Source organism: Drosophila suzukii, chromosome 2R, assembly GCF_043229965.1.
Source record: "Drosophila suzukii chromosome 2R, CBGP_Dsuzu_IsoJpt1.0, whole genome shotgun sequence".
In the NCBI taxonomy this organism is placed as follows: Eukaryota; Metazoa; Arthropoda; class Insecta; order Diptera; family Drosophilidae; genus Drosophila; species Drosophila suzukii.
In genome coordinates this window covers 19,198,251-19,210,612 of record NC_092081.1, presented here as the reverse complement: position 1 = coordinate 19,210,612, position 12,362 = coordinate 19,198,251, and the positions used below count along the sequence as shown (strand labels likewise).

General features: G+C 42.5%; 4 protein-coding genes across 4 annotated transcripts; 2 read left to right on the top strand and 2 right to left on the bottom strand.

Moving 5' to 3' along the window:
• Positions 1-5,741: 5,741 nt before the first annotated feature.
• On the bottom strand, positions 5,742-6,748 carry LOC108008809 (uncharacterized). The gene has a single exon (XM_017072714.4). The coding sequence runs from the start codon at positions 6,556-6,558 to the stop codon at positions 6,193-6,195; it is 366 nt and encodes a 121-aa protein (XP_016928203.2). The 5' UTR covers positions 6,559-6,748; the 3' UTR covers positions 5,742-6,192.
• Positions 6,749-7,193: 445 nt separating this feature from the next.
• LOC108008220 (uncharacterized) lies at positions 7,194-8,409 on the bottom strand. Its single transcript, XM_017072010.4, has 4 exons — positions 8,328-8,409; positions 8,112-8,267; positions 7,887-8,054; positions 7,194-7,829 (listed from the first exon to the last, which is right to left on the bottom strand). Exons 1-4 carry the CDS (start codon positions 8,403-8,405, stop codon positions 7,680-7,682), a joined length of 552 nt encoding a protein of 183 aa, XP_016927499.3. The 5' UTR covers positions 8,406-8,409; the 3' UTR covers positions 7,194-7,679.
• Positions 8,410-9,238: 829 nt separating this feature from the next.
• On the top strand, positions 9,239-10,902 carry Orc4 (origin recognition complex subunit 4). The gene is made up of 2 exons (XM_017072550.4): positions 9,239-9,523; positions 9,584-10,902. The coding sequence occupies exons 1-2, from the start codon at positions 9,332-9,334 to the stop codon at positions 10,769-10,771; spliced, it is 1,380 nt and encodes a 459-aa protein (XP_016928039.2). The 5' UTR covers positions 9,239-9,331; the 3' UTR covers positions 10,772-10,902.
• A 125-nt stretch (positions 10,903-11,027) lies between these two features.
• Positions 11,028-11,864, top strand: ETH (Ecdysis triggering hormone). The gene is made up of 2 exons (XM_017072817.4): positions 11,028-11,350; positions 11,410-11,864. Exons 1-2 carry the CDS (start codon positions 11,168-11,170, stop codon positions 11,833-11,835), a joined length of 609 nt encoding a protein of 202 aa, XP_016928306.2. The 5' UTR covers positions 11,028-11,167; the 3' UTR covers positions 11,836-11,864.
• The last annotated feature ends 498 nt before the right edge of the window (positions 11,865-12,362 follow it).

The following is a 12,362-nucleotide window of genomic DNA, read 5'->3' as shown; positions in this document are numbered from 1 at the left end:
TTTTAAATAATATGTTTTTATTTTAATATTTTTTAATCAATTTAAATCCGTTGTAGGATGTTTATAGCAAATTTGGACCTCAAGTTAAGCTACCAAACGAACTTCAATTTTTTTTCAACCGAAACACTCAATGCCTAGCCAAAGGATCCCAACAAGACCAATTTCAAAGAGAATACCTGCCTTAAATTATGTATAATTACCAAAAAACTAATATAAATTTTCCTAAAATAAATACCATATCTATAGGTATAGATGTTTATAAACAAAAAGGAAAATAACTGCCCTGAGGGGAAAAACCAACAAATGACAGGTGGCCAGGTCAGCGATTTTCCATGACTCAACTGGGAGACTTCCATCAATCGAGCTACTGACAACGGCTGGCAAAACAAGTTCCGATCTATATCCATCACTTGCGGATTTCATTCAGCTGAAAAGCAAAGATCAAAGCGAAATCAATCAGTTGGCATGGGGCTTATGCAATCGGCGGGTATCTCTCTAGGAAACAAAGGCAATTAAACTAATTACGGGCAGAACAATCAAATGATAACATGGCAGAATATCCAGGGATATGAGCCAGAAGAATATCAAACAACGCAGTAGAATGGCTTTCGGATATTTTCCAGATTTGTGCTTTTCGATTTTTGTCGACTTTTCCACGCTGGCAAGGCTAGCGGCAAATTGACGGCAATTTATTAATTCAAAATGGCCAGCAGAGAAATAAAAAATTTAGAGAGAAACGCAAATCCTATTTGTCAATTTATTTGCCCAAGTATGCGTGCAATCACAACAAACAACGGAGCAGCAACAAATGTCAATTGCTTAAGCAAAATTGCGCATAATTGACATTTTTCCAATTTGCAGTGGTGGGTTTTAGAGAGGGGGCTGAGGTCATTGTTAGATAGTTAGACCCCAGCACGAACCCTCGGTTCCCTCGGATCTGTAGACCTCTCGGTTCCTCGTCACGCCCCGCACTATAAAACTGTCTGCGGCAATGATTTAATTTCCCAAATATTGTCGAACATAAATTCTGGATGAAATGGGAATGGGGGATCATTAGTTCTGAGTCCCGAATCCTGGCCAAGTGTCAAGTGGTATTAAAAGAAGTTGCCGCCAAGGCTGGACCGCATGAAATTCGACTGGTTTATGGTTTGTTTGCGGCCACTCATTAGCCTGTTCCCTACCATAGACCATATCCCAAAGTCCCTATAGTCCTTATAGTTCCTATAGTCCCCTGTCCTCACTCTCGAATGTGTCGCATTGTGTGGCTTCCATAATTATGAGCCCTTTGTTGCTCAATCTGCCGCAACACTTGTTGCATTGTCCTCGGATTGTGCCTGTGTGTGGGTTCCATAGTTTCCGCCTAAAAGGATTTCACAGCTCATAGATAATCCCATTGGCATAGGAATGGGATTTGGGCCTCGACTCCTTTGTCTATTCTGTGGCAGACGGAGGCGTTGGCTCCCAGCTTCGAGCGCTCCCTTCTCCATGGGTTCACTTATAGGTATTTTAAGATCTTTTCAACAGCCTTAAGTCTTAAGGGGATATTCCATATTTATGATAAGGTTTTGGCATTTCAGTGTTTGTGTTTTTATAAGGGGAAATACATGCATACTTCCTGATAAAAGTTAATAAGTTTTTATATAATGTTCCATTTATATATAAACATTTCTTATTCAGAATTCTTATGGAATTAAGAACTCATATGCATTTAATAAGAAACTATAAATTAAATCTGGAATTAATTGCACAAAAAATATGTCAGGTGGTATTAAAGTTATAAGAAGACATGGGATTATATGCAAAAATCTGTTTTAAATTTTAGGTTCAAAGCGAACTTAGATTAAACATAGATTGTTCTCCTAAGTTCATAATTCAAATTTAAATAATTTTTTTTTTGACCAAAGGTGTAGCTTATAATTTTTATCGCAACTTATATTACTTGATTTACACAAAACTGTGATCTTTGAATGACATGTTTCGATGGTGTGCAATGCCATCTCATCAGATTCAGTTTTCTGTCCGGAAATAAAAAACTTTCAACTAAACTGTACCCATACAGACACTTTTTTTCAAAGGCCAGCTGACGAAATACTTTCAGCTCACCACTTTGGAAATTCTAAGGCTGCGTGAGATGTCGTCTTCGTATTTTGCTGTTGTGCCCCTGACAATGTCATGATGGCGTCTTGAAAACATTGAAACGGAAACGTAGATGGAACACAAATACAATGTCTGACAAGTTGCCCCTTTCCGTTCGGTGGGCCCAGCCCCTGCCCCTCCCCCCCGCCGCCCATGGCATCTTGGCCATATAGCGTGCGTGGCGGCGGCGGCGGCAAAAGTGGCCCCTATCATTATGGCTGTCGTCTTAGCCGAAATTGGTCGGAGGAGCAGCAAACAACAAAGATTTCTCGCTGCGGATGCTCTTCCAGAATGGGCGCCTCTTTTTCCCTCGCCATCCCATCCCATCCCATACAACACCATACCATACCATCTTATACCATCCCCGATCTCTGATTTCTAGGCCTAAACATATTTTGGCTGGGAGAGTGCTCTTCGAGCATTTTCCCCCATTTTTCTGTTTTTGGTAGAGGAAAAAATTGATTTACGACTTCCGCTGGCAATGAAAATTCACTTTGGGGTTTCGAAAACACTTTTGAGCTACTTCTGTCTTTTATGTCGAGTCTTGTGGCTTCTGGGTCCGCTCGATCGTCGATTGAGCTCTAGTCGCCGCTCGGGGTGTTCAGTTTTATAGACTCATTTAAGGCGATTATTTAGCAATTTTTTAAGACATTTCTGTCGACGTTATTTCGCGCATACAGGCTGGCTGCTCGCCAGTTAGTGGCGAAATTTATGGCTCAGAAAGTGAATCATTTAAGTTAATGACTTTCAAACGTGTTTCACACTCAAGTGCGAGCGAGACGCACCGAGGCGATCGGTACAGTGCGAGCGGGATGGAGATGGCCGATGCGATGGCTGATTGACTTGACTCACTGGCCAAGACAAGTAGCCGCCGTGATTGATAATGCGCTGATTGAATTATGGCCATAAGTGTAATTTGGCCAGTGGCGTAGCCAACAAGAAGTTCTTTTCAAAAGGGAGTGGGTAACTCATAAGGGTTTAAAAGCAGAAATAAATAGTGGTTTAACTAAAGGTTATGTTAGGGTTTTCTTTAGTCATTAAAAGATTTTAACAAACTCTATTTAACTTGACAACTCAAAGATAGTTCAATCATTTAAAACCGATAATATCAACAATTTAGATATAGATAGCAATCAAAAGCAACAAGATGGATAATTTTAATGGTTAAGTTAAGGGTTATGTAAGGGTTAATTTTAATCAAATCAATCAAATTTAATCAGATCAATTTTAATACCAACAATTGAGATATCGTATGGAATCAAAAGCCAAAAGAGGGATAAATTTAATGTTTAAGTTAAAGGTTATGTTAGGGTTAAGTTTAATCAACGGTTGCATAAACCATTTAACACACTCAAGCCTGCCTAGCAAATAAAAAATTGTACAATCATATATTACTACAGATATACTACAGATATTACCATCAATATAGATGTTATATTCAAAGGAAATGAATTATTCGATTTTTAGTATAAAGTGTAATATAATGTATTATTTATTTTACTTTAAGGTTAATATAAATTGAACTAGCCTCTGAAACCTAAATCAGAAATAACTCATATATTTCACGATCCAAAAAATCAAAATCCTATCTATTATATCAATATAAAAGGTAATTATTAATAACTTATTCATTTAGTTATATACCAATCGTTGAATTTCTTTCTTAAGAACCCTCTTTTCCACTTCTTTGGCTCCAAGTTAGCTTTTGATAGAGACGCTTCGATGGATACCTTCCTAGGTCTAGGCCACCTTACGATTTGTTGCTGCTTTTCCACAAAACAACCACGGATCCCAAATGGAAGTCGGAATTTGTCTGCCCGGCCTGGGGGCGTTTTTGGGGTTTTATTTTTCAGAGTCGAGTCGAGTCGGCTCGTTTCGTTTTGTCTTCTGTGCTTTTTTGGCGGCAAATCAAACCGAGTTTATGAAATTGGCAAATTGGCTTATGGGCAGTCGCGTCGGCCAAAACCAAAGCGAGTTGATGGACGACCCAAGTCGAAATCGGAATCGGAGTTGGAGTTCCAAGTCCCCATCCACCTCAAAGACCAAGTCGCAATCCTACAGATATGTCTATGCGTGCCAAAGCGCCAATGGCGTTTTAATTTGAAGTTGGGACCGGCGTTTATGAGCTGCCTGACTGACTGCCGACTGCCGTTGACTTTTATTTATTTAATGTTTCGGCTTTGGCATTTGGTTCTTTATTATTTTATTTGGCTTTTCCTGTGCCAGTGCTAACCTGTTCCTCATCTACCTGGGACTAAGAAAGGCGAACGGCGAGCGAGATCGATGCAAAACTGGATTAAGTCCCTTTTACGCCCTAATCCTGAGACCTTCTTGTAATGCCAAAAGGTAGGGAATGGGAATGGTTGTCCTGACCTGAGACATGGCGCCAGTCAGTCAATCGAGTCGTGGCGAGTCGAGGCCTCTGAAGAGCACTAATAGGATCAGCAATGCTGTCTGAGCCCTGGCGTGAAATCCGCAAATGTTGTTTACCCTGGCCAAAAAGGGGTTGACCCCTGACCTCTCTGCAGAAGTACACCCACTCTAAGGGCTACAGAAGGTGTCTCTCTTTGTTTATTTACTTTGAAGCAGCAACTTTTCTGTTCTGGCTGTCACTTCTCTTGACCAACAACCGACTGCCAAAAACAGATTCCTCCCGATCGGATGAGTATGAGTCAACAGAAAAGCGTTAATGGTCTCGAAAAAAGTTCGCATCGATCGATGATGATGGGAAAATCGGCCAAACAATGAGGGCCGAGAAAGGCGCACAAAGCTCTCGGCTCTCGAGAGTCGAATCAAGATATGGTACTATACTATATAGTATGTAAGTACTGATCCGGCCATCATTATGGCTTTCGATAGCAATTATCTGCTACCGTTTAATTGTGCGCTCGGCGATTTTGTGGGCCGCTGCTGGCTGATTTTTCACACGCATTCTCACCGGCCGCTGCCCACCTGGATTCCCCCGGCCAGGTGATTGAGCCACCACCACCCACTCGAAAAATGTTTACCACCCCCTCCCTTCGAGAACTCTGTGAATGCTGTCATGTGTCTAATGAGTCGCTGGCCCAGTTCGCAACTTGGCCCGAAGTTCGCGTTCTCTTTGTGTAATTTGCACACTTGCATGGGCATTTTGCATTCTGCATTTCCTATATGCCTTTTCCCATTTCCCATCGCCACTTTTCCAGCTACCACGCACTCCGATGGACGGATAGACGGATGGGCTAGCCAGAAACTTTGTGGGTAATTTGCATATGGAACTTTTAAATCATACTGCCCGAAGTTCGCCTATGACACCTGGGCTTACGTCTGTAATCGCAGGAGGAGCAGCTGTGCCCATGGACACATATATCAAGTTAATAGTGTGCCGAAAATAGGGATATTTCCGGAAATTCCGGCACAGAGAAAAAATACTTAAGGATCAATTTGAAATATGCATGGTAAACTTGTTAAGAATCATTTTTACCTTTGCATAATATAAATATGGCATTAAGGAACGGTATTCTAGGTATTGAGATTGATACTGCATTTCACCAAAATGATCATATTATGTCCTATCTATATTGTTCTTTGTGTATAAAAAATAATCTTCATGTTGCCACTATAATTTTGACATGTGTCTCATATCGAAGTTTATTCAAGTGCATGTAAATCTATCAAATCAATAGATCCGATTTGTATCTGAAGTTAATGCAATGTGTAAATGGTGTGCCATATCATGCATATTTCCCATTTTTATGGGTGCCATAAAAACAGTTTCCAAGTTCCCGAACAAACGAGGCGAGTCATCTCATCGAGTGGACAGACGCGATCACTTAATTACCTATGCGAACTTTTCAGTCGCTTACAAGTAGGCGAGGGTACAGTGGGCACTCGTTGCGGCGAAGGGGCGGGAACAGGTTGACTGACATTTTCACCTTGTTAATTATGCGCATGGTCATGCAAAAATCGCGTAATGAGTGACGGCCATTGAGAGTTGCATTGTCAGCGGACGATGATAGTTTAATTGTGAGTGGTTCTGGCGAGGATCGGGGTGGAGTAGGAGCTATGTGGCTTGTCCTAGCAGAAGTACAACCTTCCCGGCTTCATCCGACCGTACTCCCCGTTCTCGGTGGCCGCCACCTTGATGCTCAGGATGCCATCGCTGTCCTGCGTCCTCCGCTCCTGCAGACTCTCCTCCACATCCTGCGCCGTCACCGCATACTTCTTGAGCAGGCGCCCCCGGTTGGCGTACTTGAGGAACACCCCATCGCCATACTGCTGGCGACTCTCCAGGTAGATCTGATCGATCCGCCGGTAGTGGCAGCACTGCATCCGCGGATACCACGAGAAGGTGTCCTCCCAGTGCCGCGAGGTCCTGTCCATGGCATGGATGAAGGCCAGCTGGTAGCGCAGCTGCTCCGTGGTCACTATGTCCGCCGGCATCTTGTCGAGGGGTGTGGGCTTTTGTTTACTTAACTCAGTGTTCCTAAGGGTTATGCTGTGTACAGTTTTTTAATCGTTGTGGTTGTGGAGTGGACATCTCTCGAAATGTGTGAAGTTTCTGGCTGGCCCACCTGATTGGCAGCTGAGTTCGAGGATCGGAGATCCTCCCTAATCGCATTAGCTGCCACTTGACAGGCGGCAGGTGCAGTGCATCCAGGTCACTCGGTAATGTGCTGCCAGCCACCTGTGCAAAAAACTGCAATAAGCGCTTGGGATTCTTGTGAAACATCCCCCATTTTGTTTAAGGTTTATCACTTGGTCTAATCTGATAAATAAGTATTGATTTAAGAAGTTTTAAATGTTACATAAATCACCAAAAGTCTGATATCTTTGTAACCTGTAATGTCCCTCAAGACAATTCTCGACTTGTCGATTAATCTGGAATACAAATTGTAATATTAACTTAATGGAAAATTTAAACAAGCTTTGTTTTTACCACGATTCATTGTCACAAATATACATCAGAGATTATGTAGAATCATCATCTTATTAAAATTTAATTTTTAATAACAAAAAGCTAAGTTTAGATTTTTTTTTTTATTGTGAACTGGTGATTAAGCTTTGCCCCTAAGGAATCTGAGGAAATACCTTCAAGATGGTACATAGTGTTTATGGCAGGGAACAAAACCAGAACCGGAACCGTTAACCGGAATAAAATGATTTAATATCTCGAACCGGTACCCGATTGCTTTTTACCGGTTAGGTTTAGTTACAATCTTTTAGTTAGAGATTATCAACCAATTTGATTGTACCAAAAACTTGATTAATGCACTTTGGTCAGAAGTTCAAAACTCATTGATGGAGAAACCATATATATTCCTAATTTGCATTGCTAGACAAGTCAATATAAATATTTTTAAAAATTTTTTGAAGAACCGGTTCGTATCGGCACGAACCCTGTGCCGAAACCAGATTCGGTTTGATTGCCTGCTTTAAAGATAATACATATAATGCATGAAGGTAACCATCTTAATAGAAAACTTCCGAATTGACTCCTGTGTAGATTTCTTGGTTCATATCATCTACATATGTATTTCGATCAGTGGCAAAGTATGGTACGCTTAGGCTTTGGTTATATAGAGAACGACGTCGGCGCGAGTGATTCCATCAGTTACCCAGGTGGTGTTCATGAAGTATCTGCCATCGGGAATGATCGTCTGGACCAGCTTGTTCACGTGATGCACTGGTAACCTGTCGATCACGACGTCTTGCTGCGGGCGGAGGAACAGCTAAGGGCTGGGTTTCAGGACTTGGCAGGACTCACTCACTGTGTAGGGACAGGTGTGGTTCATGTTCGAGAAGGGCGCGAACGTCTGGTAGACCCAGTTGGCCAGTACGTGCTTATCGGGGTCCCGGAGGAACTTGCAGGCATCCACCTTGATGTCAAAGTTGTACAGGATCCGCTTGTTCTCGCGCATCCTCAACTGAAACTTGGTCTGAAACAAGGTCGGAATACTGATAGCGCGAAATATGCCAGAGCTTCATCCTCTTACCATGCAAGACTCGATGGGTAGCTGGAAAAATTTGGTTTTTAACGAAAGGTACTTGTAGGAGCGATTGACCGACTTTAGGTAGCAATATTCGAAGTCCATGAACTTTCTGTCCCGTACCAGGCAGTGCACATTATTAAACTCCACATGTCCCCGAAGCTGTGGAAATAATACGTTTTATATGTGCCTTCGATAGATATACATATACTTGATTCTTACTACGATCGGCCCCATGGAAACTAACAGAAAAATCCGAAAGGTGTCCATTCTGGACAGCGACTGTTTCGCAATAACCATAATAAAGAGTGTTTAAAACATGAAATATTCGAAAAGATAAAATTTGTAATTACTCGGTCTATTGCCATTCTAACTGCCAGTCAATATCAATCAATCATTGAAACGCTTTTAATGTTTAATAAATATAATGAAAATGGTTACTGTGCATGCCAAATAACACTATTCTGAATAGATATAGCTAAATATTTCAAAACCTATTTCAAAAAACATTTTTTTAATTTTTCTAATCAGAAAATTTAATTTAATTTTAATTAATCGCCTTGCTGATCACCAGATTTTTATAAAATTAAGTCGACCGGTAGCCAATAGTTTAGCATAATATTTAATAAAAACATAAAAATTTAAAAAGCACAAATTTAATTATTTCTTGTTAATTTATTTAAACTTAAGCTAACGACCCACATTAATTGTTTAAACATAATTTGGTTATATATTTTTTGAACAAAAAAATATAATAAAAATGTCCATGTTTTAATGCAAATTAACGTACAATTATTTTAAGAGTTCACCGAGGTACCATTTTACATTTTTGAAGCATTCTTGATTTTGATTTGCTAACAATACTATTTTTATTTGACATAATATCAGGGGAACGTAATAGCCGATTTTTAGAAAATTTGAACTGCAATTCTTTAAAAATATTTATATATACATGTTCTAAAACTAGAGATCAAACTAAAATCCTTAGATCGAAGTGGTTTGGGACAGCGGTATAATGTAAGCAATGTTTTAAACCGCTTTGAGCAAAGGCTAAGTCTTATCAAAGTTTTTAACCTCATTTCTTAATGAAACCGATAGTATCGATAGTAATAATCAAACATCGGTTTTTGATCCATCTCTAATCGAATGTTTACGTTTTTTTGGCGCGCATTGTTTTCTGCGTCCTTTTAAAACTTAAAAAATACTCCAATATCAGCGCAGCGCAAATGCCAGAAGAAAATGCAGATCTGGCCGGGATAAGGCGCTTCCTGAAGGAGCGCCTGCAGCGGGACTACACAACCTTAAGGGGCTACGCGGAGGAGCGGGCCAATGTGCGCCAACTGCTGCAACGCACGGCGGAAATGGGAGAATCCAACTCCTTGCTGTTAATTGGGCCCCGGGGATCCGGCAAAACCACGGTAGGGATTCAGGATGGAGTTGAAACCACTGTTAGTAACCCAGTTCTTCCAATCCCTCAGCTCATCAATGCCGTGTTGGCGGATCTGCTGGCCAAGAAGTCGTTCGTGGAGAACACACTGATCGTGCACCTGGACGGGAACCTGCACACGGACGATCGCGTGGCCCTCAAGTCCATCACCGTGCAGATGCGGCTGGAGAACGCCGCTGATGGCCGGGTCTTCGGCTCCTTCGCCGAGAACCTGGCCTTCCTGCTGCAGTGCCTCAAGGCGGGCGGCAAACAGTCCAAAAGCGTGGTCTTCATCCTCGAGGAGTTCGACCTGTTCTGCGCCCACCACAACCAGACGCTGCTCTACAATCTCTTCGATGTCTCCCAGTCCGCCCAAGCGCCCATCTGCGTGCTGGGCGTCACCTGCCGTCTGGATGTGATCGAGCTGCTGGAGAAGCGGGTCAAGTCGCGCTTCTCTCACCGGCAGGTCTTCCTGTTCCCCAACTCGGAGCGCTTCGAGGAGTACGTGACCCTGTGCCAGGATCTGTTGACTCTTCCAAGCAACAACTCACTCTTGGAGGCGGCAGAACGGATTGATAATCTACAAAGGATCCGGTCGGATGTGCTCTGCTTTGCACTCAACCATTTCGATCCCGGGGATTTCAGCTTCCAGCCCAGAACCCGCGAAATGTGGAACAAGCAGGTGACCAAGGTACTGGCCACTCAACAGGCTAGGCGCACCCTGCAAGCGCTATACGACTTTGACATTAGCGAGGCCTTCCTCAAGAACTTCTTGTTTCGACTAGTGGCCCAGCTGCGGCCGCAATGCCCCCACATAACCTCCGAGAAAATTGCTGCTCTGGGCGCGCAGTTCGAGGGCGATGACAAGATCGAACTGCTCTGCGGCCTGTCAGTTCTGGAGCTCTGCCTCATCATCTCCATCAAGCACCACTCGGAGATCTACGACCGCGATCCCTTCAACTTTGAGATCATCTTCGCCCGCTTCTCCAAGTTCGCCAAGCTGTCCACCACGATGCAGGGCGTTGAGCGGTCCATCGTTTTGAAGGCCTTCGAGCACTTGCGCATCGGGGAGCTGATCATGCCGCTCTCCGGCGGAAGCGGCGGTGGCGTGGGCAAGGTGCAGAAGGAGTTCGAGATGCACAAGTTGGCACTGACCTATGGACAGATCCAGCAGGCGGTGCAGCGATACCAGGCCCTTCCCACGGAGGTTGCCCAGTGGGCGCAAAGTTCCCTGATCTAGCACCCCCTCATTTCCTTAAATTTATTCCTTAATTGTTTTATTTATTTATTATTTAAAATTAAGTTGAAGCTGGGTTTGTTTTTTATCTCAGTCTAATATTAGATACAATTTGAATTTTTGTAATGGAATAATTCTTACACCATTAATTTAAAAGAATTGTAAAATATAAATGGGAAAGTTCCATACATTTTCCTAGTCCGCAGAAATAAGTGCAGGAATACTTTTCTTTTGAACGGCATTTAGGTCAGTTTCTTATCTGCTCCGCACTAAATCGATCGATAATGCTAATTTCTGGAACCACCCGCATTTCTAAAACGCCCAAATGAGGGTGGATCTCGGTATATAAAGGCCATCGATTGTGAAGCAGGAGCCAGGAGAAGCTTGAGCGGCATCAGCATGAGATCCCTAACAGTTCTGGCTGTATCGCTCCTGGTGGCTCTTGTGGCCGTCAGCCAGGGGGATGACAGTCCAGGATTCTTCCTGAAGATCACCAAGAATGTGCCGCGGCTGGGAAAGCGAGGGGAAAGCTTCACCATGAAGAACCTGAAGACCATTCCCCGCATAGGACGAAGTGATAAGGTGAGTCCCAGCAAAAAGCTATCCACAAGGACTGTTGTAAATCTCATTACTAATTCCAGAGCTCTGTGACTCCACTTCTGGCCTGGCTTTGGGATCTGGATACGTCTCCTAGCAAGCGGCGTCTGCCCAACGGGGAATCCTTAGCCCAGGAGCAGGAGCTCAACGTGGTGCAGCCCGTCAACTCCAATACCCTTCTTGAGTTGCTGGACAACAATGCCATTCCGAGCGAGCAGGTGAAATTCGTCCACTGGAAGGATTTCGATCGGGCCCTCCAGGCCGACGTAGATCTGTACAGCAAGGTCATCCAACTGGGCCGTCGTCCGGATCAACACCTCAAGCAGTCCCTTAGCTTCGGCAGCTTTGTGCCCATCTTCGGCGACGACCAGAACCCGGCTTTCATGATGTATAAAAATAATGATGATCAGGAACTTTACGGCGGCGGTAATCGCATCGATCGCAACTTCCTGAGGTACAACACCGTGTGAGGAAGAGTCTAAGGTATTGGTTTTCGTACTCGAAAGACAGAGGTATATGAAAACGTATTTAACACTTCATGAGCTCATTTTTAACATTTTAAAATATAAATATATCTAGAACCTTAAAATGGTCAATGCAATTATGTTTACTCTATTATTATTATTAGTTAAGAAAAAATTCAAAGTGAACCCAAAGAGACCCAACTTAAACTAAAAAGTCGCCTATTTTGAATTTAAAGTTTTCATGATTTGAAATGAATTTTTTTAATATTTGTAGTTTAATATTTACAAAAGGTATGGAATCTCTTATTATTTATCATTTTTGATGACGGGTGCTATCTGCCCACAAACTTATCATAAAAACACCCACAGAAATCGCACAGTTTTCAGAAAAACACGTTTAAAGTTTTGATAATCTATAGGCGTTACTTATTTATTTAAGGTTTTATCTTTTACAATTTGAAAAGGGAGACTTCTCTTATAGCTTGTGTTTCCGTTCTCTGTAAATTACCAAGTCAATACCAAGTTAATAATTA